Genomic DNA, 24,676 nt, shown 5'->3' on the forward strand with positions numbered 1-24,676 from the left:
GAAAAACTCTGATGCAAATCATTATCAAAATGACACATTCATCACAGAAATAATTCTCGCCTGCAAAACAAAGATGCATACTCTTGGATAGACAATGAGTTCAGTTTCTTAAGTGAGGTGAGTTGGATCTGGACAAACATTTCGTGTCCCATATTGTCATTCACAGTCTCCCTGGGCAGCGAGGGCATTTACATGTAACAGCCTCTGTGCTCTCTGTTCCATCTACTATCCACATCATAAAAGTCGGTAGCTGTACATGTACAGAACTCACATTTGTCAACTTAACAGCATGTTCACCAGCAGCAATAAAATTCAGCACTTTCTGTTTCAATAAACACAGACTACTTTCAACAAAGCTAGAGGAGAATCTCCCTTGTCTGTAAGAAGTATATATATCTTCCTAAACTAGCTGCTAGATGGCAAACAATCTGAAATATTTGAATATTCTTGAGTAGAGCTGCTGGAGCATCATTCCTCCTGGAAATCCGTCACCTGATTTTCACAGATGCTGAACATCTAATTTCAACCGGAGATGTGGGCACTCAGCATCTCTGAAAATCATCAACAAAAGTCTTATTCATCATAGGAAACAGCCTAAAAAGGAGAGGAATAGACTTCTGATCCCTTAATGATATTGTTGGCCCTTTTCAACCCTGAGCAGCTAGTCAAGCTTTGGGCCCCAGGGATGTCCCAGTTAGAAGTAGAAATTAATGGAGTCTAGTATTTGCTTTGATGCAGTTCTTTTTTATTTACAATGAATGTACAAAGTTCTGTGTCTCTGAGTGCAGGGGGAATCAAATAGCAGGAAACAACTTCTTTTGCTCACCACATCAAAAGCACTCTTAGCCATCAGCCCAGACACCTCTTCCCAGGGTTCTTCCAGGGCCAGCCACCATGTTTTCAGCTGCCTCTTCAAGCTGTGTTCCCCTTTCCATCTGTTCTTGACTGGTTTCTCTCTCACACACACACACACACCTCCCAGGCAGGTTCAGGTGGGGCTTTTGTCTTAGGTGGGGCTTATGCTTATAGTTGGAGATATATCTATCTCCTAGAACTGGAACAGACCTTGAAAGGTCATCGAGTCCAGCTACCTGCCTTCACTAGGACCATGTACTGATTTTGCCCCAGATCCCTAAGTGGCCCCATCAAGGACTGAACTCACAACCCTGGGTTTAGCAGGCCAATAGTTATGTTAACTGAAGGGTGAGTTCATAGCTACTAATCTCAATGGGGTTTTACCTTAATCCAAAATATAATTTATTTTTCCTAATGTACATAGAGCACACCTATGTACCTCAGTAATGAGCAATTTTGAAATGCTGATTCTATTGCGAGTTAGGGGCCTAAATGCCTGTGTGGATCTAGGCCAAAGAGATTAGATTGAATAGAATTATATATTCAATCAATGCAAAGAAAAACACCCCCACAAACCCATGCAAAACAAAGGGTGGCCTGGGAGTAGGGTCTGGGGAACAGATGTATCCTGCATAGGAGCCAGGTGGTAGACAATCAGTACTTTTAAAAATACACTCAGGACCAGCGTAAGCAGTGAAGAGCTAGCAGATCTTTATTGTTTCATCCCAATGATAGCTGGGTGTGGGGGCAGGAGTGCTTCTGCCATCTCTGAACAGTGGATAGACAGGGTACTGCTCAGCACTTCTACACACACACACACACACACACACACACACACACACACACACACACACACACACACACACACACACACACACACACACACACACACACACACACACACACACACACACACACACACACACACTCGGCACTGGACTCTCTTCTGCCTTCCATAGCAGGAGTGAAGTTAAAATGATTCTTCGAGAAATGTAGCTTTGTTTCCTGAGGTGATACTGTAGTTACTGAAAATCACCAGGAGGATAGAAAATATGACAACAACAAATGTAGTGAAAATACAGCCAATCATAGTAAATAATACAGTCAGCAGAAGGGTTAACTTTTTTATAAAAAGGAAAACAGGCCTCTTTCCATACACAGAGAACAAGCTTCATCAGTGGAATCCATCATTAACCTAAAGCATGGCTAATCTATGCAGTTTATGGATGCTTCTCCATTAGGTCAATGATTTCATTGTACATGCGCAGCGGCGCATCCAGCCCCCAGATGAAATCCAGATGTGCCCATTCAGGAATGTTTTTGTAATGAACAAGATTAATAATTTGAGGGAGTAAAACATTAGCATCCTTTAAGTCTGCAAGCAAGTCTTGTCCACCAGTCCATATTGCAGTTGGCACTGTCATATCTTTTATCTTGTATAAAGGAGGGGTGGCCTGGAAAACAGTGAATAGTGTAGAAATGAAAGCCTATGAAATCACAGCAAATTTTACACACATCCATTCAGTAAATGATGAGAGAAGCTGCTCCTCAATCAAAACCAGGAAGAAAAATGCCCCTTACTCCCCCCACTCCTGGGCTCTCTTCCCAATTGTTTTATTTTTCCAAAGATGATGGCACTGTTACACAAAAAAATCACAATCCTACCTGACCAAATTTCACCATATTCTTGGTTTGACTGCGCCAGTTATAAGCTTGGAATTCCCCTGAATTAAGTATCTAATATGAAAAGCAAGAAAGATAAAAAGTTACAATTGTAATACACAAATCAGTTGATCAGGGGATAAAAAGTAAGTCATGGAATCTTTCACCTCCAAGCCTTTGGTTGGATTCCACCTTACACTATGTTGACAGTAATTAAACTTAATCCCATTTGAAGGCTGTGTGGAAGCCTACGCTAAATTAGCTCTGAGACAAGTGGATAGGTGTCTCTGTCAGCATCCAAGAAATTACCAACAGTTGGTAATCTTGTTAGCACACTGGGGGCCTGGTCCATGAGTAGGGCTCCTAGGCACTTTGGTAATACAAATAATAAATAGTAATAAGGACTAACTGGACTTGGGAGACCAAATTACAGCATATTTGCCAACTGGTGGACAGTTATAGTATAGAATGAAATCATTTGCAGTGTTCCCCCATTTCATTTTTTCCCCTTGAGCCTCTATAAAAGATTAAAATATATGCTCTAGTTCAAAAGGAATTATTTGGGGAAATGCTATGGCCTATGTTATACAGGAGGTCAGACTAGATGACCACAATGCATCCTCTGGCTTTCGAAGCTCTGAATCTGTATCTATTTCTTTACAGATACAGATCACACACATAAAATGTAGGGCTGTCAAGCAAGTAAAAAAATTAATCACTATTAATCGTGCTGTTAAACAATAATAGAATACCATTTATTTAAATATTTTTGGATGTTTTCTACATTTTCAAATATATTATTTCAGTTACAATACAGAATGCAAAGTGTACAGTGCGCACTTGATATTTATTTCTGATTACAAATATCTGCATTGTAAAAAACTAAAGAAATAGTATTTTTCAATTCACTTAATGCAAGTACAGTAGTGCAATCTCGTTACCATGAAAGTTGAATTTAAAAAGGTAGAGTTATGTACAAAATATAACTGCATTCAAAAATAAAACAATGTAAAACTTTAGAGCCTACAAGTCCATCCACTTCTACTTCTTGTTCAACCAATTGTGCAGACAAACACGTTTGTTTACATTTGCAGGAGATAATGCTGCCAGCTTCTTATTTACAATGTCACCTGAAAGTGAGAACAGGCACTCTTATGGCACTGTTGTAGCCAGTATTGCAAGATATTTACATGCCAGATGCACTAAAGATTCATATGTCCCTTCATGCTTCAACCACTGTTCCAGAGGACATGTGTCCATGCTGACAACAGGTTCTGCTCAACAATGATCCAAACCGGTGTGAACCAACGCATGTTCATTTTCATCATTTGAGTCAGATGCCATCAGCAGAAGGTTGATTTCCTTTTTGGTGGTTTGGGTTCTGTAGTTTTCGCATCAGAGTGATGCTCTTTTAAGACTTCTGAAAGCATGCTCCACACTTCTTCCCTCTCTGATTTTGGAAGGCACTTCAGATTCTTAAACCAGTTCAATTGCTGTACCTATCTTTAAAAATCTCACATTGGTACCGTCTTTGTGTTTTATCAAATCTGCATTGAAAGTGTTCTTAAAACGAACATGTGCTGGGTCATCATCTGAGCTTGTTATAACATGAAATATATTGGAGAACGCTGATAAAATAGAGGCGGAGACATACAATTCTCCCCCAAGGAGTTGAGTCACAAATTTAATAAACACATGTTTTTTTTAATGAGTATCATCAGCATGGAAGCATGCCCTCTGGAATGAATGCTGAAGCATGAAGGGGCATATGAATGTTTAGCATGTCTGGCACATAAATACCTTGGAATGCCAGTGTGACGGGTTGGATCACAGAAACCCCCTTGGGATCTGCTACCTGATGTGCTAAGACTACTTCTGCTCCTGTTTTCCCTGCCAGCTCAGGACTCCAGCACCCTGTCCTTTGAGCCAGACACTCCCATCTGCTCCAACACAGACCCAGGGCTGGTCTACACTAAGGGGAAAAATCGATATAAGATACGCAACTTCAGCTACGTGAATAACGTAGCTGAAGTCGAAGTATCTTATATCGATAACTTACCCGTCCTCACGGCGCGGGATCGATATCCGGGGCTCTCCATGTCGACGCCGCCACCGCCGTTCGCGGCGGTGGAGTTCCGGAATCGATAGAAGCGCGTTCGGGGATCGATATATCGCGTCTAGATGAGACGCGATATATCGATCCCTGAAAAATCGATCGCTACCTGCCGATACGGTGGGTAGTGTAGACGTAGCCCCAGGGTCTGAATTACTTGCCCCAAAGCTGCAGGTTTACCTGAAAGCAGCTCACAGAAGTGTGCTTGTCTTTAGCACTCAGATGCCCAACTCCCAATGGGGTCTAAACCCAAATAAATCCTTTTTACCCTGTATAAAGCTTATGCAGGGTAAACTCATAAATTATTTGCCCTCTATAACACTGATGGAGAGATACACACAGTTGTTTGCTCACCCAGGTATTAATACATACTCTGAGTTAATAAGAAAAAAGTGATTTTATTAAATACAGAAAGTAGGATTTAAGTGGTTCCAAGTAGTACCTGACAGAACAAAGTAAGTCACCAAGCAAAATAAAATAGAACAAATCTATGTCTAATCAAACTGAATACAGATAATCTCATCCTCAGAGATGTTTCAGTAAGTTTTTTTTCAGACTGGACACCTTCCAGCCCTGGGCACAATTCTTTCCCCTGGTACAGCTCTTGTTCCAGCTCAGGTGGTAGCTAGGGGATTCTTCATGATGGCTCCTCTCCCTCTTTGTTCTCTTCCACCCCTTTATATATCTTTTGCATAAGGCAGGAATCCTTTTGTCCCTCTGTGAGTTCCCACCCCCTCCTTCTTAATGGAAAGACACCAGGTTAAAGATGGATTCCAGTTCAGGTGACATGATCACATGTCACTGCCAGACTTCATTACCCACTTGCCAGCACACAGGTATATAGGAAGATTTACAGGTAAAACACACCCATCTGCAGACAATTGTCCTAGTTAATGGGAGTCATCAAGATTCCAAACCACCATTAATGGCCCACACTTTACATAATTACAATAGGCCCTCAGAGTTATATTTCATATTTCTAGTTTCAGATACAAGAGTGGTACATTTATACAAATAGGATGATTACACTCAGTAGATGATCAGCTTTGTAATGATGCCTTACAAGAGACCTTTTGCATGAAGCATATTACAGTTACATTATATTCACTTATTAATTTTTTATAAAACCATATAGATGTCACAACGTCACAGCTGGCTACAAAAGTGCATGAGAATACCTGTTCTCACTTTCAGGTGACATTGTAAATAAGAAGCAGGCAGCAGTATCTCCCGTAAATGTAAACAAACTTGTTTGTTTTAGTGATTTGCTGAACAAGAAGTAGGACTTGAGTGGACTTGTAGGCTCTAAAGTTTTACATTGTTTTGTTTTTTAGTGCAGTTATGTAACAAGAAAAAATCTACATTTGTACATTGCACTTTAATGATGAAGCAATTGCACTACAGTACTTGTATGAGGTGAACTGAAAAATACTATTTCTTTTATCATTTTTACAGTGCAAGTATTTGTAATCAAAAATAATAATGTAAAGTGAGCACTGTACACTTTGAATTCTGTGTTGTAATTTAAAAATAGATATATTTGAAAATGTAGAAAAACATCCAAAATATTTAATAAATTTCAATTGATATTCTGTTATTAACAGTGCGATTGAAACTGCGATTAATCACGATTAATTTTTTTAGTCACAATTAATATTTTTGAGTTAATCACACGAGTTCACTGTGATTATTCGACAGCCCTAATAAAAAGTATAATCAGGACAAATTTACCAAATTCTCACACATCCATAATATGTATTTTGCCACCCCTTTGTAACACTTTGCAGTCTGCTTTGGATTTAACTATCTTGAGTAATTTTGTATCTGCAAACTTTGCCACCTTACTGTTTACCCCTTTTTCCAAATCATTTATGAATATATTGAACAGCATTCATCCCAGTATAGATCCTTGGGGGCCCTACTATTTACTTCTCTCCATTGTGAAAACTGACAATTTATTCTTACCATTTGTTTCTGTCTTTTAACCAGTTACTGATTCATGAAAGGACCTTGCCTCTTATCCCATGACTGCTTACTTCGCTTAAGACTTTTGGAGTGAGACTTTGTCAAAGGCTTTCTGAAAGTCCAAGTACACTATATCCACTGGATCACCCTCGTCCACTTGCTTGTTGACACAGTGAAAGAATTCTAATAGATTGGTGAGGCATGATTTCCCTTTACAAAAGCCTTGCTGACTCTTCACCTACCAGGGGCGGCTCTACGAATTTGGCCGGCCCAAGCAGGGCAGCATGACGCAGGCATAGGCGGCGAGTTCTATGGGCCCATGGGGCCCAGGCCCCACCAATAATCCCGAGGGTGGGCCCAGCTCCACCAATGTTTGGGCCCCAGGCCCTGTGCTCCAGGGGTCCCCGCGCCAGCAATGTGGGCGCTCTTACCTAAGCGGCAGCTCTCCCCAGCCCCAGGGAGGCTCCGGAGCTGACTGGGCTCACAGCCCATTGGCCGGGAACCCCAGCCAATGGGAGCTGCCGGGGGCGGTGCCAGAGCTGCCTGGCCGCGCCTCCACAGCAGGGAGGGGGAGGGAGCCACAGGCAGCGGCTCTCAGCGCTGGGCAGAGCGAGCAGCAGGGTCTGTCACTGTCAGACAGACACAGCCGGTGAGCTCTGGGGGCAGCCAGACACACACACACAGCTGGGGGCTGTGGGACAGACACACACACTGACACAGCCAGGGGGTTGTGGGACAGACAGACACAGCCAGGGATGATGGAGACAGACACACACACGGACACAGCTGGGGGTTGTGGGCAGGGCCAGCTCTAGGTTTTTTGCTGTCCCCTTCCCAGCCCTGGGCTCCCCGTACCCTCCTGCTGCCCCAGTCCTGGGCTCTCCCCACCCACACACCCCTGCCGCCCCAGCGCTGGGCTTCCCCTTCCTCCCCACCAGTGCCCTCCCCGCACCCCACTGCTGCCCCAGCCCGGGGCTCCCCACCAATGCCCCCACACACCTCCTGCTGCCCCAGCCCTGGGTCACTGGTAACTCGCTCCCAGGGCGGGTCATTCAGCCGGAATTTTGGATGTGCACAAAACACAGACAGGATTGGTTCCCATATGGTTACAGAGCTGCAGTAAAGTGGAACATTTTTCAGCTTGTGTGGTTGGAGGAGATCTGGATGCATATTATAAGACTGTCCTCCATAAATGAGGAAAAGTTGAGGAGCCTTTATTATTCTTTTGTTCCACTCTTTCTTTCTATGGGGAATTTGCCAATGCAATATCACTGTCTTCCTTTCAAACAAAGAAAAAGGCAATGGCTGTTGAAAGTAGCAATTCCAGTCCTAATAAGCATTTCTTGCTCAATTTTATCCTACTTTTTCTACAGCAAGTTACAGTGGATCAGTATATTTGATTTGGGAGAAATGAAGTAACAGCTGCCCAAACGGAGCTTGAGCACTCCTGAATTTTGAGGTGTTCAAATCTGGAAGGCAGGTGCTGGGGGTGGGAGAGGGCTGTGGGCTCCATGGGGGAGGATGGCAGCAACTGGCTGGAGCTGGACGGAGCCAGACACCAGGGGCGGCTCTACGAATTTGGCCGCCCCAAGCAGTCATGCGCGGGAGGTGCACTGGAACCCCGGGAGCAGCGGACCTCCCGTGGGCATGACTGCGGAAGGTCCCCTGGTCGTACGGCTCGGCTGGACCTCCCGCAGCTGCGGAGGGTTCGCTGGTCCCGCGACTCCGGTGGAGCTTCCACAGGCATGCTGCGGGAGGTCCAGCCGAGCCGCGCGACCAGAGAACCGTCTGCAGTCATGCCTGTGGGAGGTCCACTGGAGCCGTGGGCCGAGCGCCCCCTCCGCAGTCATGCCTGCGGGAGGTCCACTGCTCCTGGGGCTCCGGTGGACCTCCCACAGGCATGACTGCGGAAGGTCCGCCGGACCCGCCTGCTGCCCCTGCCGGCAAATGCCGCCCCACACGCGTGCTTGCCACGCTGGGGTCTGGAGCTGGCCCTGCCAGACACGCTGGTCTGAGTGGCACAGTAAGCGGTTTTGGGGTTGGAGAAGGGGTAGGAGGTAAAGGGGGGCAGTCAAGGGACACGGAGCAGGGGGGGTTGGATGGGGCAGAGGTTCGGAGGGGCAGTCAGGGGACAGGCAGCAATTGGATAGGCATGGGAGTCCAGGGGGCTTATCAGGGGACAGGTAGGGGGTGGGGTCCTGGGGGGAAGTTGGGTGGGGTCTCAGGAGGGTGCAGTTGGGGACAAGGGGAAGGGAGGCTTAGATAGGGGCTGGGGTCCCAAGGGGCAGTTAGGGGCAGTTGTCTCGGGAGGGTCGGGGACAAGGACCAGTGGTGCTTAGATAGGGGTGGAGGTCCTGGGGACAGTTGGGGCAGGGGTCTGGGGAGGGGCAATCAGCGGCCAGGGGTTGGGATTCAAAGGGCTCTGGGCTGCTGGCAGCCGCGGGGACCCCTGAGCCCTTTAAATCCCAGCCGCAGAGCCTGCGGGCAGCGCAGAGCCCTCTGACTCCTGGCCGCGGCTGGGATTTAAAGGGCTCAGGGCTCCCCGCGGCTGCTGGCAGCCCAGAGCCCTTTGAATCCCAGCCCGCAGCCGCTGATTGCCCCCTCCCCAGACCCCGGTCCCCATTGCCCCCCAGGACCTCCACCCCCTATCTAAGCACCACTGGTCCTTGTCTCCCCCATGGAGCCCACAGCCCTCTCCCACCCCCAGCACCTGCCTTCCAGATTTGAACACCTCAAAATTCAAGCTCGGTTTGGATAGCTTTTACTTCATTTCTCCCAAATCAGTTTCCCCTGCAAGGTGCCAATTGAAGGTGTTGGAAAACAGAGAGATCGGGTGGCCTTCTAATGCCTGGAAAAGAGACAAAGGCCAGAGGAGGGAGTGTCAGTGCCTGTGCGGACTTCTGGGAAGTGCACGGTGTGGAAGGGGATGCTGTGATGCTTTGGAACAACTCCATACAAAGCCAGTCAGGATTCTGGGGGAGCCTCCTCTCTCAGAGCAGACTGTCTCCAGGGCAAGAAGCTTACACCTTCCTGGGTCTGACCTCGGAGCATTCAGCTTGCCCTTCCACATCATGCACTTTCCACAGCGAGTCTGCCCAGGCGGGTCCTGGGGCAACCAGAGGTCCCTGCACCCCAACTCCGCAGTCACATGTGACTCTCAGCCAGACAGTAAAACAGAAGGTTTATTAGATGACGGGAACACAGTTTAAACAGAGCTTGTTGGTACAGAAAACTGACCTGACAGAAGGGTTCTATCTTGGGGGGTGGGGAGCCCAGAACCAAGTTCTGGGTATCTCCCCATTTCCCCAGCCAGCTTCAAACTGACCCTCTGGCCTCTGTGTCTCTTCCGGACAAGGAGGCCACCTGATCTCTTTGTCCCCAACACCTTCAGTTGGCATCTTGCAGGGGAAACTGAGGCACCCACACAGTATTCAGAGAAAATATTAACATTCCCACTTCATCACAACAGGTGCAACAAAATATAATACTGTATATTGAAGTAGGCAAGTGCTGCTTCTGACTTTCCACTTTTAATTGAGCCTTGTAATCTTGTGGCACTGACGCGTTGTAGCTTCATTTTATATTGGCTTACAGGGCGGGAGGGGGGGGGGCACCACCATTTTGGGCCCCACCAAAAATTATACAAACCTGCCGCCTATGGCTGCAGGGGGTGCGCTGCCGGTCCCGCGGCTCTGGGGGACCTGTTGCAGACGCGCCTGCGGAGGGTGCGCTGGGAGGGCGGCAGGCAGCTCCGGCAGACCTTCCGCAGTCATGCCTGCGGGAGGTCCGCTGGTCCGCAGCTCCGGTGGACCTCCCGCAGGCATGACTGCGGAAGGTCCGCCGGAGCCGCCTGCCGCCCTGCCGGCAAAATGCCACCCCAAGCATGCGCTTGGCGCGCTGGGGTCTGGAGCCAGCCCTGTCACCTACAAATAATATTCATCTACGTGTCTGATAATTCTGTTATATATTATAGTTTCAACTAATTTGCCTGGTACTGAATTTAGGTTCACTGGCCTGTAATTGCCAGGATTGCCTCTGGAGCCTTTTTAAAAAAATGGAATTATATTAGTTATCCTCCAGTCATCTGGTACAGAGTCTGATTTAAGCAATAGGTTACATACCACAGTTAGTAGTTGCGCAATTTCATATTTGAATTCTTTCCGAACTATTGGGTGAATACCATCTGGTCCTGGTGATTTATTACTATTTAATTTATCAGTTTTTAATTTTATCACCTTAGTCTGTGATAGTTCCTCAGATTTGTCATGTAAAAAAATGGGAAGGTCCCTGAAATCCTCTGCAGTGAAGACTGATTGAAAGATTTTATTTAGCTTCTCTGCAATGGCCTTGTCTTCCTTGAGTGCTCCTTTAGTACCTTCATCATTCAGTGGCCCTACTAATTGTTTGGCAAGTTTGCAAGGATTTCACTCTTGTGACTGTTCCTTTTAATTTCTGTTTAATTAGCCTCCTCATTTTTGTGTGGTTCCTCTTTTTGAAGTGCTGCTGTGGAGTGTTTCTTTGATATTTTCCCTCCTGTTCAAGTGTTTGTGGTTGCAAGGGATGTATATGCATATTTGCAAGTGCACTGTACTTGGAAGTGTTTCCTTCCCTGTCACCCATCCTGCAGTATTGGCAGAGTACTTATCTTAGTATAAGAATGTCTTATCTTATACTGATCACAAAAACAAAAATTCAGCAACCTGTCATACTAGATTTCCTTTTCCTAGAATATGCAATCACACGAGGAAAGATAGCAAACCTACTGACTAGAAGAATTATTGTCTGTAGTTATAATACTGCCTCTGAATTGAAAGGTTGTGTAGAAAAAAGTATGTAATAAGAGCTGCTAAAGGAGTAATTAATTAAAGTAACAACCTGAGCCTTTTCGTTGCTGTACTGTATATATATTAGTAAGACTACTTGCCACATTACCCTTCCCTCTGATTTCCAAATGTGCTTGTCTTTCCTTGAGGAATTTCAATACCTGTTGTTTAAATATCAATAAAAAGTACTGCTTTTGTTGAGATTTCAGTTGTAAACCACAAATTAGGCAAGTTTCCAACCCATTAGCTGTAACTTCACTTGAGAATATTAAATACACCCAAATTGTATAACATACAGTGGTTAGCACCTACTTTGCAGCCCAAAAGCTGAACAGTACCTGGCTCCAGTGGATTACATTTTGTACAGATGTTCCTGCTGGGGCTCGGGCTACATATACATTGACACGACTCTGAAAGAAAACATTCAGTGAGGGACCAGTTCCACCCCGTTTCTTATAGAGTAGTACCTTTTCACTAGAGTGCTTCTGGTAATGGCAGTGGAACTACTCATGGAGTAAGGTACACCATATGAGTAAAGATGACAGGATCAGCCCTTAGCAAGTATTTCAAATGTGGCAATGCATTGGATACAGAAAAACATTATGCAGAATTTTTAACGGAGTTATAGTCTCAAAGGATATGAAATCAACCATTTTGATAAGGCAGGAGATTTATCGAAGAGACTACAGAGTATTTATTTAGTTCACACTTGTAGGGATTAATAGGTAGGATTTGTGATATGAGGGGGAGCCCTTGATGCTCCAGGAATGTGCTAACTGCCATGAACATATACAGCTAAATCCTGAGTCACGTCCTTAAGAAGCTGTTAAACAGTCCATAATTCAGCAAAAGTCTAATTCAAAAATCAAAGGGGATTTTGCCTAGAATTGAACAAAAAAGGGATCCTCCAAGTGTCCTCAATCTCCCTGTTCATGCATGTCTTTCATTCTTGGACCCATGGAGAGACCTCTGCTGTGTTGAGGATTCAAGTGATGGGAGGAGTTAGATGGGGGGGGGGAGGGGTTGCTACCAAGCATTGTTCCTCTCTCCCTTCTAACCTTAGAGGGAATCTGCTGAAAATGGGATACAGCCTGAGGCTTAATAACCTCAAGCCTGAACAACAGTTCCATCGGCAGCAGCCAGCAGGATAAGCTTTCTCACCATGGGAGAGAACTCCAGCATATTTCCCTAAACACTTGTGAGTCTTGGAACATCTGTGGATTCTGGGGACTGAACTGCTTGCATTTCTGACAGGTGGAGAAAAGCTCTCCCCCAACACAGTCATATAGCCCTCTGAGGGTTTTCCTGTCTCTCAAACCATTCCTGTGGACTTTTCCATGGAAGGATGTGATTTGGCCCTGACTAAGGACTTGAAGATTCAAATCACAGAGTTTCAAGTTAAAAATGAATACGACTTGAATATAGGGGCTAGAAATCTCCCCACACAACTGCAGCCAGCTGTGTTGTACATACCATATTTATGTTATTTACATTGTAGCCTCCCAGAATGAAGAAGACATTTCCACAAAGCTTAGCAAAAATGCTGCGGCCACAAAAGGAAACAATTAGCTTTCTCAGCCATTCACTTTGGTGAAATAATTCCCTTCTGCCAAGCAAGACCTGGAAAAACACAAAGGCATTGCTCACTTACTGAATTGTTCTATGCATTTTTCTTTTTTCAACCCCCCACCCTTTATATTCTATTTCCCCGTTTCCCTCTCCCCTTCCTTAATGATTACACCCCTATTTTTCCTCCCCCCCCCAACCTGCAGGCTACATACTGCTTGAGGGGGGAGCATATGGGAAAGAAGTTGTTTGTTTATCCATCAAACAGGTGTAGCACAGGCATTGTCCAATCAACGTGGTTGAGCTTCAGATTTTTTTGCTTGTTTAATGATAGACTCTCCTTCAGGTTAAGTCCAGTTCTGCTTTTGCTCCTGCACCTGCAAGTACTTATGCACATGAGCAGTTTTGCACAAATAAGTAGCCCCATTGACATCAATGGGATTACTCACACTTGCGTAACACTTATGCATGTGATTTAGTGTCTGTAGGACTGGAGCCACAGTAATTCTTCTGGAGTTACTGTAAATATAGGTAAGTATGTTTTTTAAGTCATGAACTTAACTTTGTGGAATGCAATAGTCTCCTTTTGTATTTCTGGACATAAATAAGAGAAAGACGTAAGTAGGTCAATTAATTCTCCCAGTGTTGTGGGCAGAGCTGAACTTCTTTAACCACAGACGTGAGCAGACCCCATACATTTCTAGTTAAATATATGTTTTCACTTCGTCCATTATAAAAGTCAAATAAATATTTAGACAATCAAATATTTTAAGTAGAAGGATCACATACCCTGAGAAACTTTTCAGGAAGATACAGGAGTTTTACTGCAGGGCTTCTGGCATATTTAACTGTAGTTACAGGGGCTAAGGCAAAATACAGTTTGATTCTTTTAGCCAGCTGGGGCATTGTTGAAAATGTAATGAAAGCTGAGAAAATTCAAGAGAGAAGTTAACTAGAGCAACGTCCATAAACTAAAATATCGGTATTTACCATACTCCATCCTTCAGTTTCAAACTTGCAGGCAATCCTATAGCTATTCAAATATTGACTGATTACTGAAGTAAATGTTCGTCCTAGTTTTCATTTGAAACTCAACTATCCTCCCTGTCCTACAGGCTTGCAAACTATTATCTTACATCCTCCTCCTACACTGATACTCTTCTTGTTGTGTTCTATCTCCACTACTTCTCCAAAAATTCGTCCCAAGTATATATACTATTTATTCTGAAGATACATGCATTACTCTCCCAAACAACTGCCTCATCATATTGCCTTTGTTTTTACCCTCCACTCCACCCAACCCCTCTGTCAGCGGCCATCTCCACATTTTGCTTGTCTTAACTTAAGCCCTGATCCCACAGTTAGATCCAAAACCCCTTAACCCATGAACTCAATGCAACTATTGGACCATATTAAACTCCAGTGTAAGTCCAAATCATTGGAGTTACAGTAGGAATGCATTTGGTCCATTCTGTTTTGTTATCTTTCATATAAAAGGTGTTAGAGAGGTCCAAACACAGTCTTCACTGCTGTATAGCGGTCCAGACATGATTCCATAACTAGGGCCCTGCCAAATTCACGGTCCATTTTGGTCAATTTCACGGTCATAGGATTTTAAAAATAATAAATTTAATGATTTCAGCTATATAAACCTGAAATTTCACGGTGTTGTAATTGTAGGGGTCCTGACCCAAAAAGGAGCAGAAGTAAGGGTGGCAATACCACAACCCCCCTAAAATAACTTCGTGACCTCCTGCAACTCCCTTTTGGGTCTGGACCCCCAATTTGAGAAATGCTGGTCTCCCCCGTGAAATCTGTGTAGTAGAGGGTAAAAGCGCACAAAAGACCAGATTTCGCCCGGGGCGGAGAGGGAGAATGAGATTTCCTGAGATAGTGCCCTATCCATAACACATCACTCTGCATTCCTTGTAACATTACATACCTATAGTGGCACCCTGTGAATAGCCAACATAGTACAACTGCTCTTGTCCAGTTTTCTGCATAATAAAGTTTAGCACTGCTGGAAGGTCAAACTTAGCCATCTCATCAAAACTGCCGAAAGAAAGGATGAAAAACATGCGCGCATAAATGAAATCCCGGATGAGTTAGCGTTGGATAAGGGAAATCTAGGTTTGTCAGATCAGAAAAAACAAACTGCTTTGTGAATAATTCTACTATTTTGAGTCCTAGGTCTTTGTGGCACCTGGTATAAAAGAGACTGTTCACTAATTTCCGAGGTGCTTTCTGCTCATACCTTAGTGATTGATCCAGACTCCACTGAAGTCAATGGACAGACTCCTTTTAATTAGAGTGGGCTTAGGATCAAACCATGAGTGCCTAATCTTCCTATGTAGAAGAAACAATTAATTACACAGTAATGGAACCATTTTCATGGAGATCACATAATGTACCACTACACAGGATCATATAATGTACTTCTACAGTGTAGTCTTCAAACATTCATTAAAATAAAAGTGCACTGGAAGCCCTAATGACTGAAGTTTTCTGTTTGCGTTCAGGGAAGGTACAGTGTGGATACAAGAAGTGCAGTCTTCCCTGAGTCACCCCATTGTTGAACCTCAGCAGTGTCTAACAGGCCAATGAGGACTCCAATTAGTGCCAGTTATGGTAATATTTTTACAGTGTGGCTAGACCACAGCCAGCTCATTATCCAGCACCAGCTTCTAAGCCATCAGATGTCAACAATTTTCACTCATTGTCAACCTGCATTGAGGTTAAACCAATGATCCAGATGCACTCTGACACCACAGTGATGGGTGCTTTATAAAAATCTAGATAGATGAGCAGACAGATAAAAATGAAAGATTTCAATATCCCATTAACAATATCCCAAGTCCCTCCGAATGCCATTTCCAACAGTGCTCAATAATTCAATCTACCTGAAAGACCAGAACTCATCTTGCTCAACAGAAAGATTGCGGTGTCTTCTAGACCAGGTGTTCCCTCTGCTGTTTCCCATCCAGACGTCATAGCCAGCATCTGCTAGTATGAAGCCCAGGCTATTGTTGGCCAGGTTTGTGACCCAGTTGCTAGCATCTCCTAGTAATCCATGTTGAAGAAACACAGCAGGCTTTACAACTGAAAGAAAAAAAATTACTGAGCTGCTTGATTAATATGGTAATACAATGATACTCCTGTTCAGTACTCAAAACTGTGATTCCCAGTCCTGCGCTGGATTAAAGGCTGGATTAAATCCTATGGATTTTTTAAAGCGTTTATCCCTTTTTCAATTTGTTATGAGATATAATGAATGCCTGGACTTTTAAAAAGTTGATTTCCTGTTTATCTTAGGAATACCAGAATGTAAAGTCTAGTCTCGCTGGTTATACTGAAGAAGTATGGCAGAACTGAGAGAGGAGCTTCTAAATACCTTAGTTTAAGTAGTAAAGGCATGGAATATTTAATAAAGGCTTTCTTTATTCAAAATGTTAATTTATCACTGAGATTAAACAGGTGTGAACAAAAGCAACCACAACACAAACCGTGAGATCCAAGGAAGAAACTGGGCTTTCCTGAAAGTGGGTGTTTGGGGTAGATTGCAGCCTTCAAGCTTTTATTTTTTATTTTTTAATTTCTACTGATCAAATGCTAAATCCCTCATGATCGGAGTACAAGCTTCAGTTCATTCAAGGCCAGATTTTCAAAAACAGACCATTAGAACATGGGTGCTGGAACTACAGGTGCAAGAGCACTCCGTGGTTTCCATCATATACAGGGTTTACAGTTTTGTTCAATGGCTTTCAGCACCCCCTCTGTACAAATTGTTCCAATGCCACTGATTTAGCACCAAATTCTGCTCACCTTACTCACAAAAACATTTCCATCAACTTCAGTGTGACTATCCACCTAAGGCAAGCAGGATCTGAGTTCAGACAAATGCAGATTGGCAAAGCAATTTAGACACCTGTTTTTCAAAATGTGTCCTATTAAGTCTTCATTGCTTTACAGAAATAAATCATACCCGTGTTCCCCTGATTTTCTATTCCATAAGGGATTCTGTTAATGCTAAGGATATAGCCATCTTCCGTCACCACTTCATACTCCTCACTGGGGTACCCTCTATAGGTAATGAGCTCGCTCTGCAAGAGAAAACACAAATGCTTTTACTTCAGATGGCTTACGGGTGTCCATTTTCTACACAGTATGTATATGGAAAGATCTCTGTGATGAGAAAACATTGTGGACTAGATCCAGCTGAGGATCTGGTCCCTTAGTTGTTAGGTATCCAGAATAAAAAGAAAATATCATATTTTAATGACACATCCCTCAAAACTACCCCTCTTTCCTTTCATATTCCACAATACATTCTGGAACATTTTAGCAGGATTGTTGTAAGCAAGACATGAAAAGTAATTCTTCCACTCTATTCAGCACTGATAAGGTCTCAGTTGGAGTACTGTGTCCAGTTCTGGGAAAGATGTGGACAAATTAGAGAAATTCCAGAACAGAGCAACCAAAATTATTAAAAGTCTAGAAAACATGATCTACATGGAAAGATAGAAAAAATGTGTTTGTTTAGTCTGGAGGAGAGAAGGCTGAGTTTTAAAGTACGTAAAAGGTTGTTATGAAAAGGAGGGTGATACATTGTTCTCCTTATCCACTGTGGACGGGACAAGAAGCAGTGGGATAAAATTGCAGCCTGGGAGATTTAGGTTAGACATTAGGAAAAACTTCCTAACTGTAAGAGTAGTTAAGCACTGAAACAAATTATTGTACCTAGGGAGGTTGTGGAAACTCCATCCATCACTGGAGGTTTTTAAGAACTGGTTAGACAAACACCTGTGAGGAATGACCTAGATAATATTAAGTCCTGCCTTCATGCAGGGAACTGGACTAGATGATTTAGTGAGGTCCCTTACTGCCCTACACTTCTACGATTCTATGTTCTAAACCTCAGCTCTAGAATTCTGCCACCTAGTCAAACGAAGACAGAAATCTAGAAAAAAACTTAAAATATGGAGAAGGATTAATCATTGAGAAACCTATTAGTAGCTAGACATTTCAGTAAGAGTCTATTTTGAAGGATGCCAAGTTAGCTTGTGTAATTCACATACTGTACAAATGTTTATTGAAGGAGATGAATGGTGTTATGTGTATATGGGTATGAAGTTTATGAAGGAGAGGTGATAATCCCTCTGAGTTAAGGTTGGACCCAGAGTTACATTTGAAAGCTACTCCAACTGCACCAATAACAGTTCCCTGAAAGTTAACCTTTTAGAAGATCAGAGAACTTTTCCAGGAAATTGAAAAGAAACTTTTATGATTAAAACCTCTTAAAGTTGGCTCCTTTTTTATATGTTTGCCAGTTACATAACCCTTCTTTGTCTCCAATGAAATCAACTAACACTGCAAAATCTGAAACATAGGTAGATATTGACATTCACTCAGCACTTTTCAGGGTCAGGAACGGTAAAATGACTATGAATTTAAGATGTAAAATGCTGACATTTTTAGAGTGTGAAATGTGGTGTGATGGCGAAGACTTAGGTCTATGGGCTCTGTGTGGTGGCTTGATGAGATGATGAATCGTTGGTTCCTATGCAGCTAGGGAGTGCCAGAGAAGACAGAGAATGTGGAATATGTTGGAAATGTAAGCAGGGGGTAGAAGGGAATAGTGGAAAAGGAGTGATCTCAGGTAGTGTTAAATTCAGTTTTTGAACTTTTCTGATACTGAATTTCCAGATTTTTAGAATAGAAATATTATGAAACCACCTTAACTTTCAGTTAAAAACTGCCTGTGAACTAAGCAAACCTCACAACAGCCCCACAATATAATGTTATCTCCATTTTACAGTGGGCTACATGATGGCCCAGAAAGGTTAAGTGACAGAATATACCCCTGTATTCACATCCTACAAATTGTTGTAATAATCTTTGTGCAAAGTACGCCTTGTAAAGTATCATTTGAAAACTCAATTTGCTGGTCATTGTTGTCCTGGTAAAATGTGGTAGCAACATTGTATGTGAAGTTATAAGCTTTTCCTATATGATGTTATTAACACATAGAATCATGGAACTGGAAGGGACCTTGAGAGGTCATCTAGCCCAGTCTCCTGCTCTTGTGGCAGGACTAATTATCTAGACCATTCATGTCAGGTGTTTGCCTAACCTGCTCTTAAAAATCTCCAATGATGGAGATTCCACAGCCTCCCTAGGCAATTTATTCCAGTGCTTAACCACCCTCACAGTTAGGAACTTTTTCCTAATGTCCAAGCTAAATCTCCCTTGCTGCAATTTAAGCCATTGCTTCTTGTCCTATCCTCAGAGGTTAAGAAAAACAAATTTTCTTCCTCCTCTTTGTAACAATCTTTTACATACTTGAAAACTGTTATCATATCCCCACTCAGTCTTCTCTTTTCCAGACTAAACAATCCCAATTTTTTCAATCTTCCCTTATAGATCATGTTTTCTAGATCTTTAATAATTTTTGTTGCTCTTCTCTGGACTCTCTCCAATTTGTCCATATCCTTCCTGAAATGTGGCGCCCAGAACTGGACACAATACTCCAATTGAGGCCTAATCAGAGCGGAGTAGCATGGAAGACTTACTTCTCATGTCTTGCTTACAATACTCCTGCTAATACATCCCAGAATAATATTCACTTTTTTTTTGCAAAAGTGTTACACTGTCAAATCATATTTAGCTTGTGTTCCACTATGACACCCAGATCCCTTTCCGTAGTACTCCTTCCTAGTCCCAGTCATTTCCCATTTTGTACATGTGCAACTCGTTGTTCCTTCCTAAATGGAGTACTTTGCATTTGTCCGTATTGAATTTTATCCTATTTATTCAGACCATTTCTCCGGTTTGTCCAGATCATTTTGAATTTTAATCCTATACTCCAAAGCACTTGCAACCCCTCCCAGCTTGGTATCATCCACAAACTTTATAAGTGTACTTTCTATGCCATTATCTAAATCATTGATTAAGATATTGAACAGAACTGGACCCAGAACTGATCCCTGCGGGACCCCACTTGTTATGCCCTTCCAGCATTTTCCAAAACCCACAGCCCTGCCCAAACTGAGGTTGGCAAACAGGTCTGTCCTAAACAAAGCAATGTGTGCTCTGCTTCATTTACATGTAAGCAGTAAACAGAGTCATCAAGCAGGAAGGGAAACAAAGGAAGCTGAAATAGGTAAGAAAAAGGCAGCAAGGTACATCCTTCCACATAGGCTTTTTGTCTCTTGCTGCCTATCTGAAAATGTTGAATCTGATCTAGAGAAGGGGTCTGGACCTACAGGGTTTGGTCAGAAAGACTGCTGAAAATATATGGTGAGGAACTGCTTGAATCTGATATAGTTTGTTAAGTTAGGTATTAATAAATGTCTTATCTTTATTTTTCCTGTAATCATGTCTGACTCTTATGCCCCATTACTTGTACGCACTTAAAATCTCCCTCTTTGTAGTTAATACACTTGTTTTATTGTTTTATCTAATTCAGTGTGTCTAGATTGAAGTGTTTGGTAAACTCCATTTGGGATGCCACGTTGTGCACATATTATTTATTTTAAAGAAATAATGGACCTAATATAACTTGTGTTGTCCAGAAGAGGGCTGGGCTGTATGGGACATACATTTCTGGGGGGAAATTTAAGACTGGGGGTGTGTTGGGGCCACCCGGCAGTATAACTGAGGCTGATGAGAGGCGGTGTGTAATCCAAGTGTGGCTGGCAGACTGCAGCCACACACAGACACTCAGCATGTGACTTGCATGCTTGGAGGCTGTTTGTGAGCTGCCCAGGTGGGAGCTACTTCAGCAAGGCATTGTATGGCACCCAAGGTTTCATGCCAAGGATGACACAGCTGTTCATGAGCTGGGATTGGACCCTGGTACGTCACAGTGACTTGCCCAGGGTCACACAGGAAGTGAGCAGAGCCAGCTCATTGCTCTGAAACCACCACTGTCCCAGAGCTTTAAGGTTCCACATTTGCTGCTGGAAGGCAGGGTCGTTTTACAGATTCACAGCATTCTTTAGTGGCTTTTACTCTGCAGGGCAGTAGGATCAAGATTTTTTTTAAAGAAACCAGTGATTTAAAGGGGCTTGATTTTCAGGGAGTGGGTGCTCAGCACTTTTGGAAAATCAGCCCCTTTATTATGTCTGATGCTGAGTGCCCGCCCAAAATGGAGACATCCAAAAATCACAAATCACTTCCAAAAATCTTGGCGGAGGAAGTCTGTAGTTCCAGAACCTTCATTGCTTGCCCTTTTCAGCTGGAAGGCTGGTGCTGGTGCTGGTGCAACAATTCAAAGGGGAAATTTTGCTATGCCACTTCAGTAAAGAAAAATAATGCATGTTGTAGTTTCTACCCCTCATAAGCTGGACTCTGATACATGTAGATAGGAAGGAACATCTGGCAAAACAGAATGACAGTAAGCCCTGGTCTACGAGTTTAGTTCGAATTTAGCAGTGTTAGATCGATTTAACCCTGCACCCATCTACACAACGAAGCCATTTTTGTTGACTTAAAGGGCTCTTAAAATCGATTTCGGTACTCGTAGGACAAGGGGATTAGTGCTGAAATCGACCCTGCTGGGTCGAAATTGGGGTAGTGTGGTCGCAATTTGATGGTACTGGCCTCAGGGAGCTATCCCAGAGTGCTCCATTGTGACCGCTCTGGACAGCACTCTCAACTCAGATGCACTGGCCAGGTAGACAGGAAAAGCCCCGCGAACTTTTGAATTTCATTTCCTATTTGGCCATTGTGATGAGCTGATCAGCACAGGTGACCATGCAGAGCTCATCAGCACAGGTGACCATGGAGTCCCAGAATCGCAAAAGAGCTCCAGCATGGACCAAACAGAAGGTACTGCATCTGATTGCTGTATGGGGAGATGAAGCCATGCTATCTGAACTCCGTTCCAAAAGACGAAATGCCGGAATATTTGAAAAAATCTCCAAGGGCATGAAGGACAGAGGTTATAAAAGGGACCCGCAGCAGTTCCACGTGAAGCCTACCAAAGAATCAGAGAGGCAAATGGCAGTTCCGGGTCAGAGCCCCAGACATGCCGCTTCTATGATGAGCTGCATGCCATTCTAGGGGGTTCCCCTACAACTACGCCACCCCTGTGCTTCCCTGCTCCCCCACCCCTCCCGGGCTACCTTAGCAGTTATCCCCCCATTTGTGTGATGAATTAATAAAGAATGCATGAATTTGAAACAACAATGACTTTAATGCCTCCGCAAGCGGAGATCAAAGGGGAGGGCAGTTGGCTTACATGGAAGTAGAGTGAACCAAGGGGGCGGGTTTTCATCAAGAGAAACAAACAGAACTTTCACACTATAGCCTGGCCAGTCACAAAACTGGTTTTCAAAGCTTTTCTGATGCACAGCGCGCCCTGCAGTGCTCTTCTAACCACCCTGGTGTCTGCCTGCGCATAATCAGCGGCCAGGCAATTTGCCTCAACCTCCTACCCTGCCATAAATGTCTCCCCCTTACTCTCACAGATATTGTGGAGCACACAGCAAGCAGTTATAATGATGGGAATATTGGTTTTGCTGAGGTCTAACCGAGTCAGTATACAGCCCCAACGAGCTTTTAAACGTCCAAAGGCACATTCTACCACCATTATGCACTTGCTCAGCCTATAGTTGAACTGCTCCTTACTACTGTCCAGGCTTCATGAGCCATGGGAGCAAGGGGTAGGCTGGGGTAGGTGCGACTGCACGGTGCTGCCGACTGGGAGAGTAGCCTGAGGCAGAAGCCTCCAGGTGGCATGATATTCCAGGCAGGACTGAATCTCCATTAGACAAAACTTAAAGAAGAGAATGATCTGGAGTCGTTCCCATTTTTGTCCAGGAGCCCCCTGACCGACCTCACCAAAGCCGGCCAGGAGCACCCATGTCTGCCCAGGCGCCCCCGACCAACCTAATCGAGATCGGCCAGGAGCACCCATGGGACAACGACAATGGCTAGCAGTCCTATTGCACCATCTGCTGTCCACAAGGCCAGGGGATGCTGCTGTGTAGCACTGCAGTACCACGTCTTCCAGCAGCACCCAGGAGACATACAGTGACAATGAGCTGAGCGGGCCCCATGCTTGCCATGGTATGCCATCTGCACAGGTAACCCAGGAAAAAAGGCGAGAAACGATTTTTTGCTGTTGCTTTCATGGAGGGAGGGAGGCAGGGGGCCTGATGACATGTACCCAGAACCACCTGCGACAATGTTTTTGCCCCATCAGGCATTGGGAGCTCAACCCAGATTTCCAATGGGCGGTGGAGACTGCGGGAACTGTGGGATAGCTACCACAGTGCAATGCTCTGAAAGTCAACGCTAGCCTCGGTACTGTGGACGCACACCGCCGACTTAATGCGCTTAGTGGGGACACACATAATCGACTGTATCAAATCAATTTCTAAAAAATCGACTTCTGTTAAATCGACCTAATTTCATAGTGTAGACATAAGTGTTTGAGAACAGGAGAAATGTTAGCTAAGTGCATCTCACCCGTACCTGTTAATACAGACAATTCTAAACAATTCTGTGCTATCAGCAATGCATTCCATTCATTTTAAATTAATTCCAATGAATAACTTACAATGTTCATATATGCCTCAGGATCCACATGATCTCTCTTCATTCTTGTGAGTTTCTCTAAAGATATAGTTCCTTGGAACAAATATGCCACTGTAATGAATAACCACATCTTGGTTCTGTGTAAAACAGTACATTCATCTGTTAACAACATTGCTCTCGCTGCACGCACAATACAATACGGACATGGCACTATGTCTGATAAGAGGTGAATTGCTGAGAGATGAAGTTGTGCCTGGTACAACAGTGAGCCACCTGACACAGCTCCTGATTGCTTATGCAGTGCAAGCAGCAAAAACTGGAAGCAAAAAGCTTCATAATGCACTCACCCAAGAGTTAGGCACATTACAAACTGAGGCTGTAGTGCCAGCATTCAATCCCAAAGGCACTCCATTGCCCTCCTGTCTGCAGAAGGCTGAGCAAGTGCATGATACTTTTTTTCCAAAAGCAGGAGTAAGGAGAATTGTATGGCATGCTGTCCTGTGGCCCCTCAGGTTACTGGGGCATTCTGCCTGCCTCTGCCTCACAGAGACAGAATGCCTCAAAGCATCTCTGCTCAGAAGCTGCATCTCTATATGCTCACATATTCTCGCTTTCTCTCTCACACACATACACTCATGGGGATTGGCTTCAGAGAGGAACAAGACAACAATTTAGTTTGCAGCCTCAAAAAGATTTTGACAGATCTGTGGAAATAGCAAGGAGATAGTTACAGTAATATTTTAAAATTTGACAATACTCATATTAAGACGTGGAAAGGCAGGAAGGGCGCGTGCAAAGTGACATGTACTGTATGATTGACACGGTTGAAGATTTCAGTCTGATTTTTATCAACATGTTTCATTCTGAAAGTGTAAGAAACGGAATTCTCTGAAGGACTGAAATGAAACCCAGGGCCTGACTGTCTAAGGCTGGCACCTTGTGTCCTTATCTGTTTCCTGTGGAAAGTGAACGCAAAGCACTACCGTATGGTTTTGTCCCCACCTTGCACAGGTGTGAATGACTACATAAAGGTACAGGGCATTGAGGGGTCAGGCCCAATGGACTTACTCAGAAGAATAAAGGGACTATTAGATTTATAGAATTGGGCTCTAAATAAAGACTAGAGTGACCTCAACACCAATTTTAATTA

The 24,676-nt window shown here is 43.9% G+C and overlaps 1 protein-coding gene across 1 annotated transcript; it reads right to left on the reverse strand.

The window, feature by feature from the left end:
• Positions 1-1,790: 1,790 nt before the first annotated feature.
• Positions 1,791-23,698, reverse strand: LOC120369023 (lipase member M-like). The gene is made up of 9 exons (XM_039481893.1): positions 23,549-23,698; positions 16,967-17,084; positions 15,885-16,083; positions 14,927-15,036; positions 13,774-13,910; positions 12,892-13,038; positions 11,757-11,828; positions 2,521-2,592; positions 1,791-2,309 (listed from the first exon to the last, which is right to left on the reverse strand). The coding sequence occupies exons 1-9, from the start codon at positions 23,696-23,698 to the stop codon at positions 2,076-2,078; spliced, it is 1,239 nt and encodes a 412-aa protein (XP_039337827.1). The 3' UTR covers positions 1,791-2,075.
• Between the last annotated feature and the right edge of the window lie 978 nt (positions 23,699-24,676).

The sequence above is a fragment of the Mauremys reevesii genome, linkage group 7, assembly GCF_016161935.1.
Source record: "Mauremys reevesii isolate NIE-2019 linkage group 7, ASM1616193v1, whole genome shotgun sequence".
NCBI lineage: Eukaryota > Metazoa > Chordata > Testudines > Geoemydidae > Mauremys > Mauremys reevesii.